General features: G+C 32.7%; 1 protein-coding gene across 2 annotated transcripts; it reads left to right on the forward strand.

Annotated features, from left to right (window-relative positions):
• Positions 1-1269: 1269 nt before the first annotated feature.
• On the forward strand, positions 1270-10180 carry LOC133304303 (uncharacterized). 2 transcript variants are annotated; one of them, XM_061504309.1, is made up of 4 exons: positions 1270-1407; positions 1604-1804; positions 3223-4566; positions 9853-10180. In XM_061504309.1, exons 1-4 carry the CDS (start codon positions 1393-1395, stop codon positions 9886-9888), a joined length of 1596 nt encoding a protein of 531 aa, XP_061360293.1. In that variant the 5' UTR covers positions 1270-1392; the 3' UTR covers positions 9889-10180. The 2 variants fall into 2 exon arrangements, with proteins under 2 accessions (XP_061360293.1, XP_061360294.1); XM_061504310.1 differs by having other exon boundaries at positions 1604-1780.
• Positions 10181-21230: the final 11050 nt, after the last annotated feature.

Genomic DNA, 21230 nt, shown 5'->3' on the forward strand with positions numbered 1-21230 from the left:
TTATATAGTAAATTTTATTAAAATATCTTAGCATTTATTTTCAAACCCAAAAAAATGACATTTTTAGATTGTGCAAAAAAAGTGCAGGTATTTTAGAAATTTTACCTTTATCTTATATCATGAGTTTTATTAAAATATTTTGTAATTTTTTTTCAACCACCAAAATTACATCATTTTGGATTATAGTAGTTAATTTTATTTCTTATTACAGGATGAACATTAATTTATTTTCTTTTTAATTGAATGTCTTGCTTTTAATATATTTTTATAGAAAAAAATACTAATATAACAATTTGTATAATTTCTCTTATTAATCGGTTTAAAATGCTTAAAAGAAATTAACAATGAAGAGAAATAAAAGTGCAATACATGACTATTTTATAAAATGACATGAATTGTGCTTAAATATGAAATTTCATATAAAAAGAATAAATTTTCACTTGAACCTCATATTCTATAAGCTACGTAAATATTAAACCAGCTAATTTTTAGAACAGGTTCAATCTGCCTGTTTAAATCTAATTCAAATTCGAATATTATATACATGATACAAGTCAAGTCTATTTTTTTTTATAATCTGGAGGGTATTTTTATTTAATTTTTTCCAATCACCTTGTTCTCAGAGTACAGTCCAAAGACTACCCCTCAGTGAAACATGTGGTATATTTATACCTTTGTTCTTCCTATATATAAAAAACGGTGTGCAAGACTTCTTCTATACTAAAACACTAAAAAACACAACAAATCTGTAGCGAGCCACTATTTTTGTATTTTTATATCTTGAAGAAACAGTTAAAATGGTGTAATACAATAATATTTTGTTTAGACTAAGTGTATATCTCTTACGAAGGGAGGAATGTGAATTCTAGGAAATTGTTTTTTGGTATAAACATGACACGTAGCACCTTTGGTAAGCTATGTACTTTGTTTTATATACATATAAAAGTTGTTAGAATACCTAACATATAAAATATGTCCGATAAAACTAAATGTGTGCGTTTAAGGAGACTTGCACTTGCATTGATCGATCCACATCAGCATATATGATAGAGCTGGAGGACCAGGACCAGGGTCCACGGGGGTTAACTGTGGAAACATAAAATGAAACTGAGAGAGAGGAGTCATTGGAACCGGGCCGGGGTTACGGTTTTCGATTGCGACGTGGTAAATGTAATTATGCGGAGGGCAATCTGGTAATTATACGTTAAGGACTTTCACTCCCTAACAGACACAGCTCCTCTTATGAAGAGGAGACGAACAAACAGAAAGAAAAGAAAGAAAGAAACTCCCAAACTCCCATCCCATCATTCCGCTTCACTTGTTTCTGTTGTTGTTTGCTCTCAACGGAAGTGTCACTTTCCAACATTCTTGGTTCTGATGTTTTAGACAACAATGGAGGATTCTGAGGTAAACCATTCTGTTGTTTCGCTTCTTCTTCCGCCGTAAAGGGCGGCTTTGCTTTTTTCATTTTTTGTTCTGTTTTGTTTTGTTTGTACGAGGAAAATTAGTTTTTTTTATTGGGTTTCTGGGAAAAGATTGAATGGGGATGGTTTATTTTGTGATTCTTGATGGGTTTAGTGTTTTGGGTTTTTGATTTGATCAGAAATTGACCGCCTTGAAGAAGGCCTACGCCGATATCATCCTTAACACGGCGAAGGAGGCGGCGGCGCGTATCATGGTGTCGGAGAGAAAAGCCATGCGCTTTCAGCAGGAACTTGTTTCCAGTAAAGAAGAGGCGCTTCGGATGCTTCTTAGGCTCAAACAAATGTTGGATTCTAAGGTCTCACAATCTTTCTCGAAAGGGGTTGCTTTTCGTTTCTTTACAAGTTATTTTCTTTTGTCTTTTCTGCTTCTTCTTCTATCTGTTTAAGCGTTGTGTGTTTGATTCCAAGACTTGGCCGGGGGATTACCCTACGTCTGTTTTGTGGCGTTGGTTTCGTGTGTGTTTTCTTACTCGATTAAGAAAGTTTCGAGCTTCCAATTTCACTGGGTTAGTTTTGGCCTGGATTCTTTACTAATTGCTTGCATCTTTTTTATAGAGTTCCATGATAAAAATCCCGATCAAATTCGAGTGGTAGTATGCACCCTTGTAATGGATGGGAGAAAGATATATTTAGATATTGAAGATTGATTTTTTCATTGTTGAGTTGTTGAAGTACCTTGCAATCACTTGAAATGTGGGTTGCCTTTGTAATGGTTATGCTTGAATGACAGTATTTTTTGAAGTTTAACTTGTTCTTCCGTTAATATCATCAATGCTAGGCATCTTAAACATCCATGGTCAAAGAGTTCTCTGGAACCATCACATTGTCCTTGTCTTTTAATTTTTCTATCATTAACACTTGCTTTATTTTTATCTTTGAAATGCAGGGTTATGGCCAACAAAATTCTTACTAGAATAATGAGGATTGACTATATTTTTTATGTAACATTTGTGGTGGTCATTAAAGGAATGCAATTAATATACATTTGAGAAAGAATATGATATATTTATGACTCAGTGTCAGAGGGATCAACTAGCACTTTTGCAATTGCCTAACTCTCTATCAATTTACACTTAAATCTTGTTTGTTGATGAAGCTGACTTGATCATGAATGTAGGCATGATATAATAGTTGGATACTTTTCATATTTGTATGTTTGTGTATGCTAGGCTTGTTCTGAAGTTGGGGAACCATATAAAGAAATATATCTTGTATTATTGTTTCAGTTTTGAGCCCAAATTTAACTGTCTCATTCCAAATGCAATTACATTTTAACATTGAGAGCTTACTACCATTATAGCACATACTAACTGTAAAGAACCAATTCAACCCAAAAGTTTAAAGCTGTTAGGTGAGGCTATATTAATGGTTTTATATATCTCAATACGCCCCCTCACACGAGAGCCCATTGGGCTTGAAGGATGGACGATGCATAGGTCCACCTACCTGTGCGAAGAAAGAAATTCCACTAGAAAGAAAGTGGGGGGTGGTGAGGATCGAACCCGGTATACCGAGGCTCTGATACCATGTAAAGAACCAATTCAACCCAAAAGCTTAAGCTGTTGGGTGAAGCTATATTAATAGTTTTATATATCTCAACACTGACATTACTGTAATTTATTATGCCACTCAAGCAGCCTCTAAAACTGAAACCAAGGAGTGGAGTCCTCCAAGTTAAATCATTTCTAAGGTCTTGTCTCTTATCTCCGGTTTTGTCTGATGAATGGCAATTTTGCAGGTTAACGAAGCAGAGTTGACATCATTAAATCAGCAGAAGAAGATTGAGGAGCTTGAAGCTCAGCTCCAGGAAGCTGAGGAAATAGTTAGAGATCTAAGGGCAGAGTTGAAAGAAGCACATGCTGAGCTGGAGAATGTGACAAAACACCAGATGCATCCGCCAGTTGAACAAAACATGGAGGGTGAAATTGCTGCTCAGGAAAATTTTCTGCAGGAGAGCAGACTTGATCCTTATGATGGATCTGTATATTCTGCACCCAATTTACAGTTTGAATCAGCCTCAATTTCTGACACTGGGAATCCAACTGTAAATGGAACAAATGATAACAGTACGGTCTCTGTGCCACATGATCATACAAACAACTGCTACATTCATAATCCAGATTTTGCATCCATAGTCATTAGGAGAAAAGAGCCTAAGCTCTACAGAAATGGATGCACTCAGAGAATACATGCATGTGAAAGGAGCCTTTTTTATGGAAATACGTCTGTTTCAGGAAATTTAGATAATGTACAGGATGAAACTTTAGCAAGAGTACCTGAAGAAGATAAAGCGATGACTGTAATAACTAATGCCGAAGCTGATATTATTTGTGAAAAGGAGAAAACTGATGAGCTTAAAGTGGTGAAAGCAGATGCTGATCTTGTCAAAGTTCCAGCTCATAGAAAAAAGAGAAGATTTAGGACAAGGAAGGCTCTTCGATCCAAATTACATTCTGACCATGTTAAGGAAACAAATAAAGAATCATATCTGTCTTTGGTCAAAGATTCTCCATGTGTATCGGATAACAATGACCCCTCAAGGGTGAGTTCCTCGATGGCATATGAAAATGAAGCTCAGAAGGATCTAATGTCTCCTTTTGCTAAAGTACCCACAGACGCAACTGCAGTGATTGAGCAATCAGGGCCTCATAGCAATACTGAAAAAGAGGAAGTATTTCTTAAAGCTTGCAGTATTCAGAACAAAATTAAAGATGATAAGGAACTATTGGATAAATCAGATTTGACAAGACAAGAGAGTTTGTCCACTGAAAGTTTGGAGGTTCCAGCTTGTAAAGATGTTGAGGCAGCTATTGGATCACCGGATAAAATGGGTCCTAAAGTATCTGATTTAGATGAGAAGGTTTCTTGTCGATCTGTAAACGATAAGTTTCTCAAGTACACATTCCGGAGAAAGCGTAAGAGGGAGTCTATTAGCAGGGATGATGTAGATTGCTCTCTAGATAATATCAGTTCAGAGAAAAAGTGTGGAGAGAAGCAAAATGGTCACGTAGAGCCTCAGAAGTCTTGCACAATGACTGAATCATCTCGGGACAGCCGACGACTAGCACAGGTTGCTCGGCAGGTTGGTGATATATATGTGAATGCTTGTTTCCCTCTTTCACTGTTTTGCGTATGCATGTTTCTATTTACCTATCCATGAATGTGCAAATTATGTGGTTTGTATCAGTATTAAATAAACTATTACTCTACTTTAAAGATGGTCGTAGCCATGTAGAAGTTATGTTGTCAGTTGGTGACAAGGGCAACTGATTACATTGACTGATCTTTGGTTAAGTTTTGGCATACCTAGTTAGAAACTGACTAATAGTATCTATAAATCATAATTTTGTGAGCCTTTAGGATTTTATTAGAAATGCTAAGAGTTAGCTTTTACATAAATTCAGGAGAAAGGACTACGTGACTTATGGTGTATATGTCAGAGAGTTAGCATTTACATTTATAAATCCAGCATTACTAGCCCTGTCAAAGTACAAAAGAAAGAAGTTGGGAATCAGTGCATGTCCTTTTATGAAGCTTGTGCTTGAGATTTTATAATTCAAGAGGGAAAAATATGAAAGAAGAATAATTATTGTAGCTTCCAAAATAGATAACCGATAGTTAAATCTCTTTGTGCAAAAAAAAAAAAAAAAGTTTAGTAGATCCTAGTTGGCTGTTGGTGCTGTTATATAGGACACGACCACCTTGTGTCTTGCAAATAAATTCCGTAAACGTTATTTGTAAAGTTTGTAAAGCCTCTACATGCCTTTAAGCTGGATATGAAGGGGCTATAGTTGTATGAATTTGGTTCTTTTCCTGTTGAGCTTGCTTTAACTGATTGTATAATATATAGCTGTGAGGAAAAGTGTAGGGAGGGTTTTTTATTGATATGTTTTGCACTGGCAGATGGACAATAATAAATTCCATTATGAGATTAATAGTCATTCTTCTCAATTATATTTAGTACAGGGATATTAACATTGATTTTGCAGACATGTGACCAAATCATCGTTATCATTCCTCATTATCTATGTAAGAAATTTTGCATGCACATAATTATAATGTAAACTACTGAAACTTCTGGAAGGACTAACATTAATATTTTTAGAGATAGTCAATACCAATTGACATTTCAAGAAAAATGAACTCTGTAATAATTTATAGTTGTGTTTTATCATTGCATGATGAGAAAAATATCACTTTTGGAAGTATCTCTAGTTTTTGAGCTGCACCAGACATAAAACATCTCTTAATTTTGATTATTTTTGCATTTAGATGGAAGAGATTTTTATAAGACTCTTATCTAACTCCTATGGTGAAGAAAACTCATGAGTTGATGATGATAACTAAATCAAGTCCTTTTTGAACTGCTATTGAAGGTCCAACTATTTGCCGAGTCCTTCCCATTCTCTGTTTCACTTTCCCCTCATCTCATTTTTCACGGTTAAGTGGCATTCCAATGCATAGGCAAACAGTCTTCTTATGAAGAACTGTGAATTATTGTTGTATCCATAGGAAGATTTTAAATGTTATGATGATTGAATGACTTGAACCAAGGTGTAGACAGATTTCATCCAAGGATTCTTTCTTGACTTCAAGGTTCCGTTCAGCGTAGTTAATAATGGTATTTTGCAGCTATCGCGCCATCACAGTACAGCATGCTGCCTCCCCGTGATCCTCTTCTCATCTTATCACTTTTTCTTGTAGCAGCAATCACGGCTGCTATCACACTGTTGTGGCCGCTACTCTGATCATATGTAAAAACCCTACTTTACCCCCTTTCCTGTTGTGTCCTACCCATTTTTTTAAGAGATTTTCGTTATTTTTTTTGTGGTCAGAAGTCTTAGGGTTGGAAACCTTCTCCTTTGACCAAAATCATTTGCCTCCTCCTTTAGTTTGAGCTTCAGAAACCATCCAATCAAACCCTTTTGACCTCAGCATTTTTTTCCGGCCATGCCTGGCCATTTTCTGGCAACCCACTGACATACTGTGCTCTTGGAAGCAATTCCCTCCTCCGTTCTCTCTTTTCGCGGGTCTGTGCTCATCGAGCTCTCCTTTGTTCTCTCTCTCTCTCTTTCCCCCCATTTTTGCTGTATTGTGTACTTCGCACTTCACAGCCAATTATTTTTTACCTCATCATTTCATTCCTCTTATTGCTCTATTAATTCCATTGCACCATCTTTGTTATTTTTTTGAACTTCATTCCTCTGTTTTCATTTATCTTCGCAGCCATTCCATCATCTTGGACACAATGATTCTGATTAAGGAAAAACTGTATTGATTTTGAACATTTAATTATTTTAAGCCTTAGATGCTTAAACTTATTTAGGATTTGATGATGACTTTTTTACCCCTTGTGCTCCTTGACTTTTGTTGTTATGAACTTGTTGATTATGCTGTAGATTGTGTCCGGAGTCTAGACTATGACTTTTAATGATGAATATATTTATAATTTTGGGTAAATTTTATTTTTTGGAGCATTATACAGAATTGTTCTAACTATAGAGGCATTAAGCTAATAAGCCATACTATGAAGTTGTGAGAGAGGATTATTGAACATCGCTTGAGGAGAGATACCAAAGTTTCTGTAAATTAATTTGGATTTATGCCAGGAAGATGTACCATGGAAGCCATTTTCTTGATGCGACAATTAAGGGAAAGATATCAAGAAAAGAAGAAGGACTTACATATGGTGTTCATAGATCTTGAGAAAGCATACGATAGGGTTTCAAGGAAAGTTTTATGGTGGGTTCTGGAGAAGAAAAAGGTACCATCAAAGTATGTAATGACAATCAAGGATATGTATGATGGGGCTACTACATGTGTAAAAGCTTGTAACGGAACATCAAGTTATTTTTCTATCACGGTAAGTGTACACCAAGGGTCGGCTCTAAGTCCTTATCTCTTTGCCTTAGTTATGGATGAACTAACAAAAGATATTCAAGAGGAAGTGCCATGGTGTATGCTTTTTGCATATGATATTGTGCTTATTGATGAGAACAAAGACGATGTTCATAGAAAACTTGAATTGTGGAGAAACACGTTGGAATCTAAAGGATTCACATTAAGTCGGAGCAAGACTGAGTATCTGAAGTGTGAGTTTTCTCTGGTAAGAGATGTAGACCAAGATCCCGTGCATCTAAGTGGTCAAGAGGTACCCAAGAAAGATGCTTTTAGATACCTGGGATCCATTTTGCAAAAAGGTGGAGAGATTGATGAGGATGTAAATCATAGAATTAGAGCAGGGTGGATGAAATGACGTAGTGCATCTGGGTTTTTGTGTGACCGCGAAATCTCCCTTAAGTTAGAACAGCAGTAAGACCTGCAATGCTATATGGAGCTGAATGTTGGCCAGCGCATAGGCAACATGAGCATAAAATGAGATTAGCAGAGATGAGGATGTTAAGGTGGATGTGTGGTTATACAAGGATGGATAAGATAAGAAATGAAGATATTCGATGAAAGGTAGGAGTACTACCGATGGCTGAGAAGATGAGAGAACATAGATTGAGGTGGTTTGGGCACGTAATGAGAAGGCCCCTGGATGCTCCCGTAAGAACAGAAGTTTGTTATCAAGAGCTCAACACAAAAAAAGGTAGAGGTAGACCGAAACTTACTTGGGGGAAGGTAGTAAAACAAGATTTAATGGAGTGAGATATAGATTGGCGGACGGTATGCCTTAGAACGGAATGGAGAAGAGCTATAAGCATGGTGGAGGGTTAGACCCGTTGTTATTCCTATGTTCCATATGGTCCCTTTTTAGTCCTTTTCCCCTTCATTTCCCCCTCTTCTTCTTTTCCCTTTCTTTTTTACTTTTATATATATATATATATTATTTTATTTTTTACTATTCTATTTATTTATTTATTTTTTTTCAACCTTTTTGTATCTTTTATTTGGGTTCTTCTACCACCGACTCCAATTAATTTCGGATAAAGGTGTTGTTGATGTTGATGTTGATATGTGTATGGTATAAATTATTAAACTTAGATCCATAATCTCCATCGCAGCCGTCATGCATTATTCCTTTATAGCAATTTTGGGGTCAGTCGATCTGCATTGCTATTTGTTTTTGTTTGGTAGACCTCTGCATTGCTATTTGAGATTGACAACTATGTTTCTGGCTATTGCGAAAAACATTTCCTCTTTATGGAAATATAATTCTTTGAACTTGGATTATTAATTCTTAAGTTGAGGTATCCTCTAATTGCATTTGTTTCTTAATATGCTACTTAATGAGTTATGCACTCTATTCATGTCTTGTCTGTCTATTTCAAGTAAGCCCTTTATAGATTCCCCTAGTGTTTTTTACCCTTGAATAGATAACTGTTGACAGTGTGTAGCATACCTTACCCGTCGGGTATATATGGTACACTTACACTAGTGCCCAAGCAATTACCATATAGTTGAAAACAGCCTACCTAATGGTTTTTGCCTTGAAATTTGACCCATACCAAATAATACTTCCTAACAGACTTCAATCGCCATTAACTTAGTGTAGTTTTGTTTGTCTCCTGGCACAAAGTTGTACTTTGTCAAATGCAAGCTGAGTTTTACTGATTGGATCTTGACTTCTCTTAATCTTAATTAGATATCCTCTTTCCTGAGTTTTGCTTTAAAGTGTAAGCATTGATTGACTGCTAGCAATGCTTTGGCAATCCTTTCCTTTTTTATTTTTTTTTAACTATTTGTATTTCAAATGGACCAGGGCAAGTCTGGAACAGTGGTAAAGTTGTATCTTTGTAATTGAAAGGTCACGAGTTTGAATCCGGGAAATAGTTTCTTTGTAAATATGCAAAAGTAAGACTGCGTATAAGGATTGCCTTCATCCCTACTTTTGCTAGTCGGGGTTTAATGGGGAGTAGTTTTTTATTTGTTTTTCAAATGGAGTACTAGATATTCTGATATTTTTCGTAAAAAAAATAAAAAAATAAAAAAATAAAAAAAATAAAATCTAGGATCATGAATATACTGACTTGAAATTTTCACTTCATATAATGTTCTATTGTCCTTGCTTTTCAGTATTATTCTTGTTTACCTTGAATATCCTCTTTCCACCATTTTGCTTTAAATTGCAAGCATTGATTAACTGCTAACAGTGGTTTGGGTTGATTCTATGATTTTGGCAATCCCATCCTTATTACTTTTGGGCAAAGATTGAACTCCAGATATACTAATCTTCATAAAAAAAGTAGTCATCGATTCTCTATTATAATAGACTTGAGTTTTTCACTTTACATAATATTGCAAATGCACTTGTTTAAGCTTTACAAAGGGATCACAAGGTTTGCCTGGTAGTAGTAGAAAGATGCTTGTGGTTATCTAAAACTAGAAGGAAGAACCTAACATATTTCTTCAATTTCGATTGCAGCTCATATCTTTGTCTGAGAAGAAATGGTGGCATTAGATCCTTCTATTGCTATGTGAGGGGATTGGATGGTAAGAGTATTCAAAGCACGGTCAATGTGCTGTTGTTTCTGGAGGTGGCTTTTTAAGGGTGCTGCTTTACGTTGGTAGAGCTGTGGAATGTGTTAGTAATATATTGTTACTATATATCTACTTTTCGTTCATCCTTAGCTTATCAATGGCTAGCATTATATTCTATCAGTTATAAAACATAAATTATATATGCTGTTACTGCCCTTTTCCGGGGTCATGTTTGCAATACAAATTTTGCTGATTATATACTTACTTACATACCCAGCCAATGAAGTTTGCTTTTTCATTATTTTTCCTTTCAAGAGTAGGTGTCCTTTTCATTTTCATTCTTTCTTTACTTGGCTATTTTTTTTTTATTTAGTACTATCAGCTTAATAAAAGGAAGAGAATGGGTCTTAATAATGAACTGGAGTGGGGACCCCGTTATTTTCCCTTTTTAATTTTTTTAAAAGTAATATGGTAATGACTTGTGAAAAAAAAAAAAACTCAAATAAATCTTGTGTAAAATTTGCAGCTTATCCACATAAATTCTTCTACAGGAGAGACTGTATCTTCTCTCTTGACCACGATTCAGTAGGTTTTTTTTTTAGGGCATGACTCATTCTAAAAAAATAAAAATTAATGTAATACTTATCAGTTATCATTGTTTTAAAAATTTGCCGAAACTTAGAATCGGAATAATGTAATACTTATCAGCTTATTTATAAAAAAAAATTAATAAGAAAAATGAGACAAAGAGACATGTGGGATAAGATCAAAATGTCATATTATTCACAAAAAATTACTTGAATGCCACCTACTGGAAGTTTTTTTCCAGAATGCCATATCATTTAACCCCTAACAACACTTAGCGAATTAGGTGTGGACACATGGCGGCATGCTCATGGCCACGTAAGTTACTATATAGTGCAGCGAGATTACAAGACTTAAATGTAATACATAATTTTTTTTTGAACTATTAAGTAATTTAATTTAATATATGTCTGATAATTAATTTAGTTTATATTAATTTAAATTATTTTAGAACTATTAATTAATTATTTTTATGAGTGTTAATTAATTTCGTTTCATTCAATTTAATTTATCTTAAGTTAAAATTGTTTTGAACTGTTAAGTAATTTAATTTAATTTAGAAGTGATAAGGAATTAAATTTAATTTATGTCTATTAATTAATTTAGTTTAATTTACTTTTATTAATTTAAATTATTTTAGGAGTGGTGAATTTATTAGACTAAAAATACTGGATTGTTGGGCTACTTACACATAATATGCTATGCAGCACAGCACATATGGCCACGTGCCAGAAAAGCTGACACGTAATATGCTATGCAACATAGCGAGTTTGACATGTGTCAGACATGTAACACGCCAAGCTGGCACATAACATGTTATGCAGCATAACGAGTTTGACTGCTACGTAATTTTGTTGCACTATGCACAACTTATGTGGCTATGAACCTGCTGGCACATGTCCACACCTAACTCACAAGGTGTTGTAGCGAGTTACTCGCAAGGTGTTGTAGCGAGTTAGGTCACATAGTATTTTGGAAAAAAAAACTCTAATCCATAACATTTAGATAATTTTTTACGAATAATATGACATTTTAATCGTGGTCCCGAGACATGTCATCATATTATTTTTCACAACAAAACGACTATGTGAAGTTTCACCACTTGCACAAAACTAAGAAAAATACGCCACCCCCCAACCACGCGTCGTTTAACTTCAATATACAACTGAACGTGTAAAATATACTTCCTAAATTCTAGTGTTTACAAAATTTCTCCACCAAATTGCCCGTATGAATGTTTACATCATTTGGTCTTCTTCTCCTTTTTTTATGTCAGTGTTGTAAGTTTCAAATATATTTGACTTTATTTTTTTCTTCTATTTTTTTGTTCTTAGTCTTTTTTCTTCTTTTAAAAAAGGAAAACAGATGTTATCAAAAAAAAAAAAAAAAAAAAGGAAAACAGATAAATTAGTTAAGTTTTTGGATAAAAAGTTATAGAGAATAAATAATTCAAACGAAAATTATTATTATTATTTTTTTTTTTTGGGGGGGGGGTTGTTAACTTTTTCCAAAGGGAATAACATTTGTCCTTTTAAAGGATAGAAACTTATATCATTTTAGATCCTAACTGTTGATTTTTATCCATCAATGGTTATAATTTATTGGATCAAAATTATTAATTAATTAATAATAAATGTGGCCCATTAAGTTTGACCCAATAGATTATAATCATTGATAGACATAAATCAACGGTTAGGATCTAAAATGATATAAAGTTATATCCTTTAAAAGGATAGATGTTTTTCCTTTTTCCAAAATAATATGGACATGATATTATATTATTCTATTATATATTTGAGGTGATTTTTTAACAGTAATAAATAATTAATCACAATAAATAATAACTGTTGATTGACAGAAATCAACAGTCAAGATATGATAGTGATTTTGGTAATAACATTTTTTGCCCAGTAATAATATTCTATCCCTTTTCTCAAAATAATGTAACTTTTTATAATTTTTTTTTAAAAAATAAAATTAAAGTTACGTCAAATTAATAAAATAAAATAAAATTACACCATCCGAATAAAAGCTTTGGAACGGACAAATGCTTAAATTATTGTAAATTAATATTACGATCCTCAGTCCTCACCGTTAGTTTTTAACGATAGAGGTTCCCAAAATTTAAATAATACATTTCTCATGTCAAAATAATAAAGTATAAGTTTGGGGATTTTGAACCATTCGATCAGAAATGCATTCGATGCAATAAAATACGCTTGTTTACAGAGGAGAAGGGAGCAGGGAAACCCTAATTGGTTTTGGTGAGTGCGTGAGAGAGAGAGAGAGAGAGTTCCGAATCGAGAATGGGAATAGCGGGTAAGGTTGGGGATTATGCTTTCAAAGCATTCACAGCCACTCTCGGAATCACTACTATTTACCTTACTGCCACTTTCTCCGTCAATGTTTACAGAGGCCTTGCTTGGCACAACGCTCAATCCGTACTCTCTCTCTCTGCCTCTTCGATTTTCTTATCTTCCTTTTCTATAATTATCGCTGTCTCACTGCGTTTTATCTTATCGAACAAGCCGTTTGGATCTCCATTTCGGTGACAAATTATATTATTTGCTTCAAAAATTTAGGTGAATTTAGTATATTCGAATTATCTAATCTTCGAATTTTCTCTGCAATGAATTGTGTAGTGATTGTTTTGGTTGAAATCTTGATTATTATATCAGTTCTCCACTGATTTACTTGGTTTGGATGTGTTCTTTTCAAATGCCGCCAAAGTATAGGCTTAATGTTTATGGATTTTTAATTTTCTTATGATACCGTGATATTATCATACTGTCAAATATCCTTGAGCAGAGATATCTTACCTAAGGTTTGTTGTTTTTGTGCAGAAACTGGACAAGCAAGATGCTGGTGAGCAAGCTCCATGATTTGATCTCATAAGCACACTTTCTTGGATTTCAAATGCTGTTGTGTAAAATCATAATGTGAGCTCCTTTCTTATAATTTTTAACTTGATTGGCCAATTACTAAATCGCTCCTTATGAGTAGTAATAAACTTGCTTAGCTTTCAAAAGTAGATATTGATCTTTTGTAGATTTTACCTATATATACTTTATTATTTATTTACTTGTTATATGTCTGAAGACCTTCTGGAATATACTTTTGGACAGATACGAGGGTGGATAATAGAGTTGTATTGAGAATGTTGATTGGTCATTTTGCTATCTAGTTTATTTGAGATTTTCGAGAAGCTCTTTTATAGGTCCTCCTTTCATGAATCTGTTGCCTTAAATTTTGTTTTCTAGTATGTTAAAGTTGTGTTATTCCATGTTAACGCCGTTTCTCATATTGACTTGATTTATCTGTTCTGGTGGTAATAGTTTTTTGTGGTAGCATTTAAGAGTTTAAAATGATTTTTGCAACATTTTGTTGAACTTAAGGCTTTTATTCACCGGTTATGACTTATATTTATTTTATTTATTTTGATACATTGTTATAATGTATTTCATCTGTATGGCAAGAAGTCTCAACTTATTTGTTGTTTCAACTTTGTTCTTTAATTGATATTTTTTCTATTTTATCATTTAAGTTTCAAAAGTTAAGCAATGTTTAAGCCACTTATTTCAATTCAAACTTATATGTCTTGAATAAAAGTAATATAAAGTTAGTTGTATTTGTGCAAGTAGATGGACCGGCAAACTAATCAGTATAAGTAAATTATATTTGTAACTTCCTAAAAAACCCAGTGGACAAAAGGGAGCTCGCTCTTCAGCATAGGCAATTAAAAGGGTGGGGATTATTACTGGCAACTAGTGTTGGTGCAAGACGAGGAGATCTAGGTAACGCCCATATATTTTCACTCTTGCGATGATAATGATAATATTATTCTTGATGATTGATGAGTAGAAGAATGATTGATTCACACTTCAATTAGTTATGTAATTTTGTTGATGGGATCCTTTTTGAAATTTGAATTTATATGATATTAAGTATATTTAGGGGTGTGCATGAGTTGAATAGAATCGAATTGGTTTAAATGGTTCGGTTCAAAAATGGTTTGATTCGGTTCAAAATCAAGTTGATTTGGTTCGGAAGTGGTTTAATTCGGTTGGAAATGGTTTAGTTTGGAACCAATTCGGGTTAATCCTATTCTAAAAAGAAAAAAAAAGAAAAAATTAAAAAAAAAAGTAATAGAAATCAGTTTGCTTCGGTTTGAAAATGGTTCGGTTTGGTTTAAAAATTGGTTCGGTTATTGAACTGGTTTTAAAAATCGGTTCGGTTCATGAATTAGTTTTTTAAAAACTGGTTCGGTTCACAAACTAGTTTTTAAAAACTAGTTATTTTAAGTGCATTTCAGTTCGGTTCAATTTTTTTGGTTATTTTGCACATCTCTAAATATATTATATATTTTTTAAATTATTTTTTATATGTTATAATTCGATATAATTTACTATACAAAAAATCGGCCAAATACATGCTATTATTCAACAACCTTGCTGAATCTAGATTGCCTCTAGGGAGCGTTTGGTAGCTGGCTTCTTGTGGGATTGCTGGGTAAGTGAGGGTGAAAATTGATTTATGCCATGTTTGGTAGAAGTTCAGGGAAAATAAAATCAGGCAACTGTGTTACCCATGCAAATCACCGGTGTGTGTAAAATCATGCAAAAACCAATGTTCCGAAATACCACCTCTGCAAAAGACTAGGGAAATGAAAAAATTGGGACTAAATTTGTTATTGAAATGCCCCTCATCCAATAAAACCGATTCTGGTGCAACAAACCTCCTACTGATTCAGCCTGATGGTGCTGCAAATGATCAGATGCTCGGGGAATACCTCAAGTTGCAATGAGGGTGAAATGCTATTCACATGTAGCCATGTTGGTCCCCATAGACTATCACCACCCAAAAACTCCTCTGCACCAGGATACCCCTCATCTTCATAACAAGGAAGGATTTTTTAAGCAGATCAGGCACCGTCTCTTAAAGCTTCTCACTTATATTTCTCCTAACCTTCACCTTCATATATTTTTCCATTCTGCTCAGTACACCTAGCCATAGCTTGTAGAAGGTTTCCACTTGTGATATATCTGGGAGTAATGTTTTCAAAAATTATAAAAGAGTTATTTTTGTCTTTTCAATCCATTTTTCATCAATATTTTATATTTAACCAAACATAAATTCAGAAAATTTAACTCAATTTTTTCGATAATATTTCGTCCTATCTATTGTTGTTAAATTCTCGATTTATCACTACGATTTTACGTTTTTTTTTATCAAAACGATTTTACTAATATTTTAAACGCTTTTACGTTTTTACGATTTTTTTACATTATGATTTTACGTTTTACGATTTTTTAATCCCTTTCTGATGTTACTTAAGATCTTGATTTTAAGAACATTGGTCCTACCAAATAATTTTTTTTTAATTTTTTTACCAAATTCACTTTTTCACCATATTCTTGTTAGTTGTATTTTTCTAATAAAAAAAATTTCTCCTGCTTCATATATGGTCATAGACGAGTAATAGGAAATAATTGATGAATCAATAGTGAGTATTTGACAAAATCATCAAATGCGGATCAGGCAATCATAAACACTGAACAGCTGTATAGCAATAAAATAAGGCACGATACAGTGCCTTAATAACAATAGCTACAAGCCTACAATTATTGCACAATACCGCGGGAATATTATTGCAGATTTATCGCAGTAAGATACAATTCAAAATCTTTTGAAAAATATTGGGAAGGGAATCAAACTTTTATTTTTATTTATGAGACATTTCAATCAACTTATCGATTCGCGATTAATTTAATTTGGGGCAAGCTTCGAAGTTAAAATTTTAAACTTTTTCGAAAGATGGTACTGGAGAAGATCAAACACATGTTCTCATTCTCTCTTGTTCAGTCGGGGTACCCTTCAAAACCTTTGAAATTCGAACTTTTATACATGATAGAGATCTTTTGACTCCAATGTAAGATGTATTTTCTATTTTAGATGTTAATTTCTGTCCATCTAACCGTTGTTATTTATTTAAAATTAATAATTAATTAATTGATATAATTCAATAAACTATAAACATTAGATGGATAAAAATCAACATTTAAGATAGGGCATAAGATTTCTAAATCTTATACCAAAGTCAAAAGATCTTTCTTCTTTATTTATATATATATATATATGGCAGATCCTTTGATACTAATGTTAAACTAAAAAATTTGATATTTTTTGTGAATTTAAAGATTATAATTTATTTAATCACACTTATTTTATTTTTTTGGTAATTTAATCACACTTATTAATTTTCAATAAATGATAACTCTTAGATTAATGAAAATTAACTGTTAAGATTTGATATCAAATTTTTTAGTTTGATATCAGTATTAAAGGATTATGTCTTTATATATACATAAAACATAATTCATAAAAATTAAAAATATCCAAAGGCAGAGACATATAAAGGCTCTGATGCCAAATATAAATATAAAGTTTGATGATTTAATCATGTCAAATAACGAAAGAAGCAATTAGATCAACGCCAAAAAATAAACGGATCACAAATATATCTCTCATCATTGTTACGTCTTTGATTGTTCTTTTGATTGCACCAAGCTTTGATTTTTTGGGGCTTTTAAGTTCTTACTTTCGTCGTTTGGTTAGATGGTGTACGTGCAACTGAATACGAAAGCAAGTTCAGAGACCTAAACCATAACACACACTGTTCATCCCTGAGGTAGTTATGGATGTGCACCTCTAGTGGATAGTTGCTTAAGTTATCAAACTAGTGGGATATGATGGACTAATCTTTGACTTACTTTTATAATTAACTAAAGATAAGGTGGGATTTAATCTTCAGTAACCAAGCAAAGAGGTAGAAAAATCCAACAACAAACACAAATTAAGGAGCAACTAAGACTGCAGGAATTTGGTCTTAACACATTGGACCATTATGAAAAACAATGTGCAACACTTGAGTTCTTAATTTTGATTGAATTCTTTTTTCAGAAGTTCTAAAATCATATTAAGTTTAGGGTTGATTTTGTTCTAAAATCAAATTGCCTAGAGTCTTTTTTGTCTCATACAATCTAAAAATAAATAAAAATTCCTCTCTTCTTCTCAATGGGTCTCACATATTTTTTTATGTATTGCATAAAATAATTTGTCTTAAGCAATAAGAGAGAGAATATTCCCTAACTAATTGCTTGCCTTTTCGCAATGTGACACCCTTCAGAATGATTGCGACCTAATTTAACAAGAAGAGAAAAAGTAATTTTTTAATAATAATTATATGTAATATATCTTATTCATAGTAGCAAAATACATACATGATTATATCTTCTTCATAATACTTTTTTGATTCATTTTATGTTAAAAAGCTACTTTGATTTTATGAACAAATTATAAAATTATTTATCTTTTTATATTATAGTGTGAATAAAAATATTTAACAGTCAATAATAAATATTTTTTAAAAAAATATACTTAATGTATCAAGTCAATAGTTTGTCAATGATTAAAAAAAATAAAATAAGTGAGATGTAATTTTTGGTGAAGTTTAGATTCTACTCGCATCTTGAACAACTTAAGGTAATGTAACATAATTTACTTTATTTTTATTTACTTTTAGGGGTAGATTATATGTACAATCTATTATAACCATTTTTATGAGGGAAATATTATATTTATAAACTTTTTGTTTACAAACTACACTAAGTATGATCGGTCATACTTAAATCAAGAGTGTATGACCAGTCATACTTAGTGTAATTTGTAAAAAAAAATTGTAAATGAATCATTCCCCTTTTTATGATATTGGATTAAAATCAAATCTGAATCATTCCCCTTTTATGATATTGGATTAAAATCAAATCAACGGCTATAAAATAGCATCAACTGAAAGTCGATGAGTTGATTTTGATCCAATAATAACAAAAAATAATTGTAAGAGGTTATAAATATAACATCCCTTCTAATTTTATATATTAAGTAAAAAGAAATATTATACTTACAGCTAATTTTTATTCAACGATAACAAAGAAAATGATTGTAAGATGTTATAAGGAAAAAATTAAACTTGTCGCATAAATAAAAATTAACTCTATTAGCAATTGTTTAAATTTTTAAGTCTACTAATAACAAGTTTCATTCTTAACTTCTCTTAAATTTCAAATTTAAATTTATTTGAATTAAGTATACATATTTTTTATAATTCCAACATTTTTAAAAAATATATTTCTTTTTTGAGAATAGCATCTGTCATTTTCAAGATATAAACTTATATCATTTTAGATCCTAACCATTGATTTCCGTCCATCAACGGTTATAATTTATTGGATCAAAATTATTAATTAATTAATAATAAATTTGGCCCATTAAGTTTGACCCAATAGATTATAACCGTTGATGGACGGAAATCAACGGTTAGGATCTAAAATGATATAAGTTTATATCATTTAAAAGAATAGATGTTTTTTACTTCTTTTTTAATTTATTGTTTTTTTTTTTGATAACATTAATTTATTGTTTTATATTGTTGGATATATGCTCTTTTGGTCACTAAAGTCCTATTGGGCTTCAGTGACACTTGAGCCCATGAGGCTTAGGGTTGAGTTATGTCTAAGACCTAAGATATATATTCATAGTTTTCTCCTCTTGTGCCTCTAGGGTGAACAGATCATCAGAAACAAACCCAAGAGGCAGACGTTCATCATGTGAAGTCCCATCGAATAAGCATGATTGGATTTTATTAGATTGGACTTAAATATCTATGGGAGGAGATTTAAATTAAGAAATTAATTTAACCTCCAGGCGCATTGTGGGCCTATCAATAAAATAATCATGTGAGGCCCCAACGGATAAGCATGATTGGATTTTATTGGGCCTTAATAATTTCAAAATTTTAATAAAGTATTGTACGGCCCATCGTCGATAATACTAAGTTATTAAAGATAATTTTGAAATCAAACAATGAATTCGACTGGGCTTATGAAAATTCTCAAACAAAAATGTTGAATGGGTGAAGGTTTTAAAAATTAATTAATTTTAAAACCTGCGGGCTCCATTTGTGGGTTTATTAGTGAAATGGTTATCGCTGAAGCCCCATCGGATAAGGATAATCAGATTTCACTAGATTAAATCTTAATAATTTCAAAATTTTAGTAAAGTATTGTACGACCCATCGTCGACAATGCTTAGACACTAAGGATAATTTTGAAATTAAATAATGGTTAATTACATTCAACTTTGGTAAAATTGTTAACCCTCCCATCGAGGCTCTGGCAATGGCACTGAAGGTCCAAATAACAATTTTGATTTTTACAAGTGACTTGCCCATCGTAAGCCTTGTAAAGATAAACTGAAGGATTGTTAACAATAAACAAGAGTAGTTATGAGAATCTACCTGCACTTCGTTTGTTTATTGCATTATTTGTTTGTAATTGTGTGCTTTATATGTTTTTTCAGAAAATATCTTAGAAATGATTTTGGGTCGAAAACCTCTAGATGGTACCAACTATGAATAAGTGAAAAGCAAATCTTTTATATTGTTCTAAAACATGGAAGCTAAAATTTGTCCTGACAATGCGAGGGCCATAGCAATCTGCAGAGAATGCGTCTAAGGAAACTAAGATGCATTTCTCAGATTGGGAAAGGGCAAATATGGTAGTTCGCTGCTATATTATTGTCAGTCTTTCCAAATACTTGCAGAAGCAAGTGTACATGATTAAGAGTGGAGTAAAAATGCTTCAGACTCTTAATGACATGTTTGTTGCGTCTAGCAGCTGTGCTAGACAGAATGCAGTCGGTGCAGGTTTTGCTAAGAGTCTTGTTAAATTCAAAGGGAAACCCAAGGGTGGTAACAAGAACAAAATGACTTGGTTATCAGTTGTCAAACCAGTTGCTATGAAGAAGCCGCAAGGCAAGTTCTTCAAGTGCAGACTGAAGGGATACTGAAAGAAAAATTGTCCAAAGGTGATGAAAAAAACCTGACATGGGCATATCAAGGCCTGATCAGTGAATGAATTATTGAGTCAGGAATCACTGATTATGTTTGTTACTCTTTGTAGTAGTTCAAACATGGCATACCTGTCAGCAATGGACATAGATATTTTAAGCTTGAAAATGGAAACTTGTGTCTGCATTTGTAGTAGGACAAGTTATTTATACGACTATGGTTTTGAGTGACTATTTATTTGTTCCGGATTTCAAGAGGAATTCAATTTTTGTTAGTTGTTTTGGTTAAAACATGGTTTGACAATACAATTGATTCCTCAGTTACATTTCGAAGTTCATCTTCGTCTTGTTTTGTTCAGGTACATTGTTTAAATAGTCTTTATTACCTATGTCCTATACCCTTTTTAAATTTGTTATGTTGAATGGAAAGGATGATGAACAAGAACTTTCACCAAAGAAATAAAAGTTTCAAATGAAACATAACTTTGACCTTTGTGATTGAGTCATATTATCTCAAGTAGGAAACATATTTTAGCTAAAAGAGGGACTGAAAGTTCAATAATCTTTTAACTAACAGCTACATGTTAGTCCTATTTGGAAGGTAAAGTGGCCAAGCAATCCTACAAGGGCCAAAAATGTTTGCGCAACTATTCAACTGGAACTGGTACATACTAATGTATGTGGACCAATTAGTGTTCAGACCAAAAGAGGTGATGAGTACTTCATTATATGAATGTTTACTCTGGATTTGGATAGATGAACCAAGTGCGCCATAAGTCTAAAGCTTTTGAAAATTCCAAGAGGTTTAGTCTGAGGCAGAAAAACATGTAG

The sequence above is a fragment of the Gastrolobium bilobum genome, unplaced genomic scaffold, assembly GCF_033153095.1.
Source record: "Gastrolobium bilobum isolate Gb01-03AN ecotype WA unplaced genomic scaffold, APGP_CSIRO_Gbil_v1 utg4007, whole genome shotgun sequence".
In the NCBI taxonomy this organism is placed as follows: domain Eukaryota; kingdom Viridiplantae; phylum Streptophyta; class Magnoliopsida; order Fabales; family Fabaceae; genus Gastrolobium; species Gastrolobium bilobum.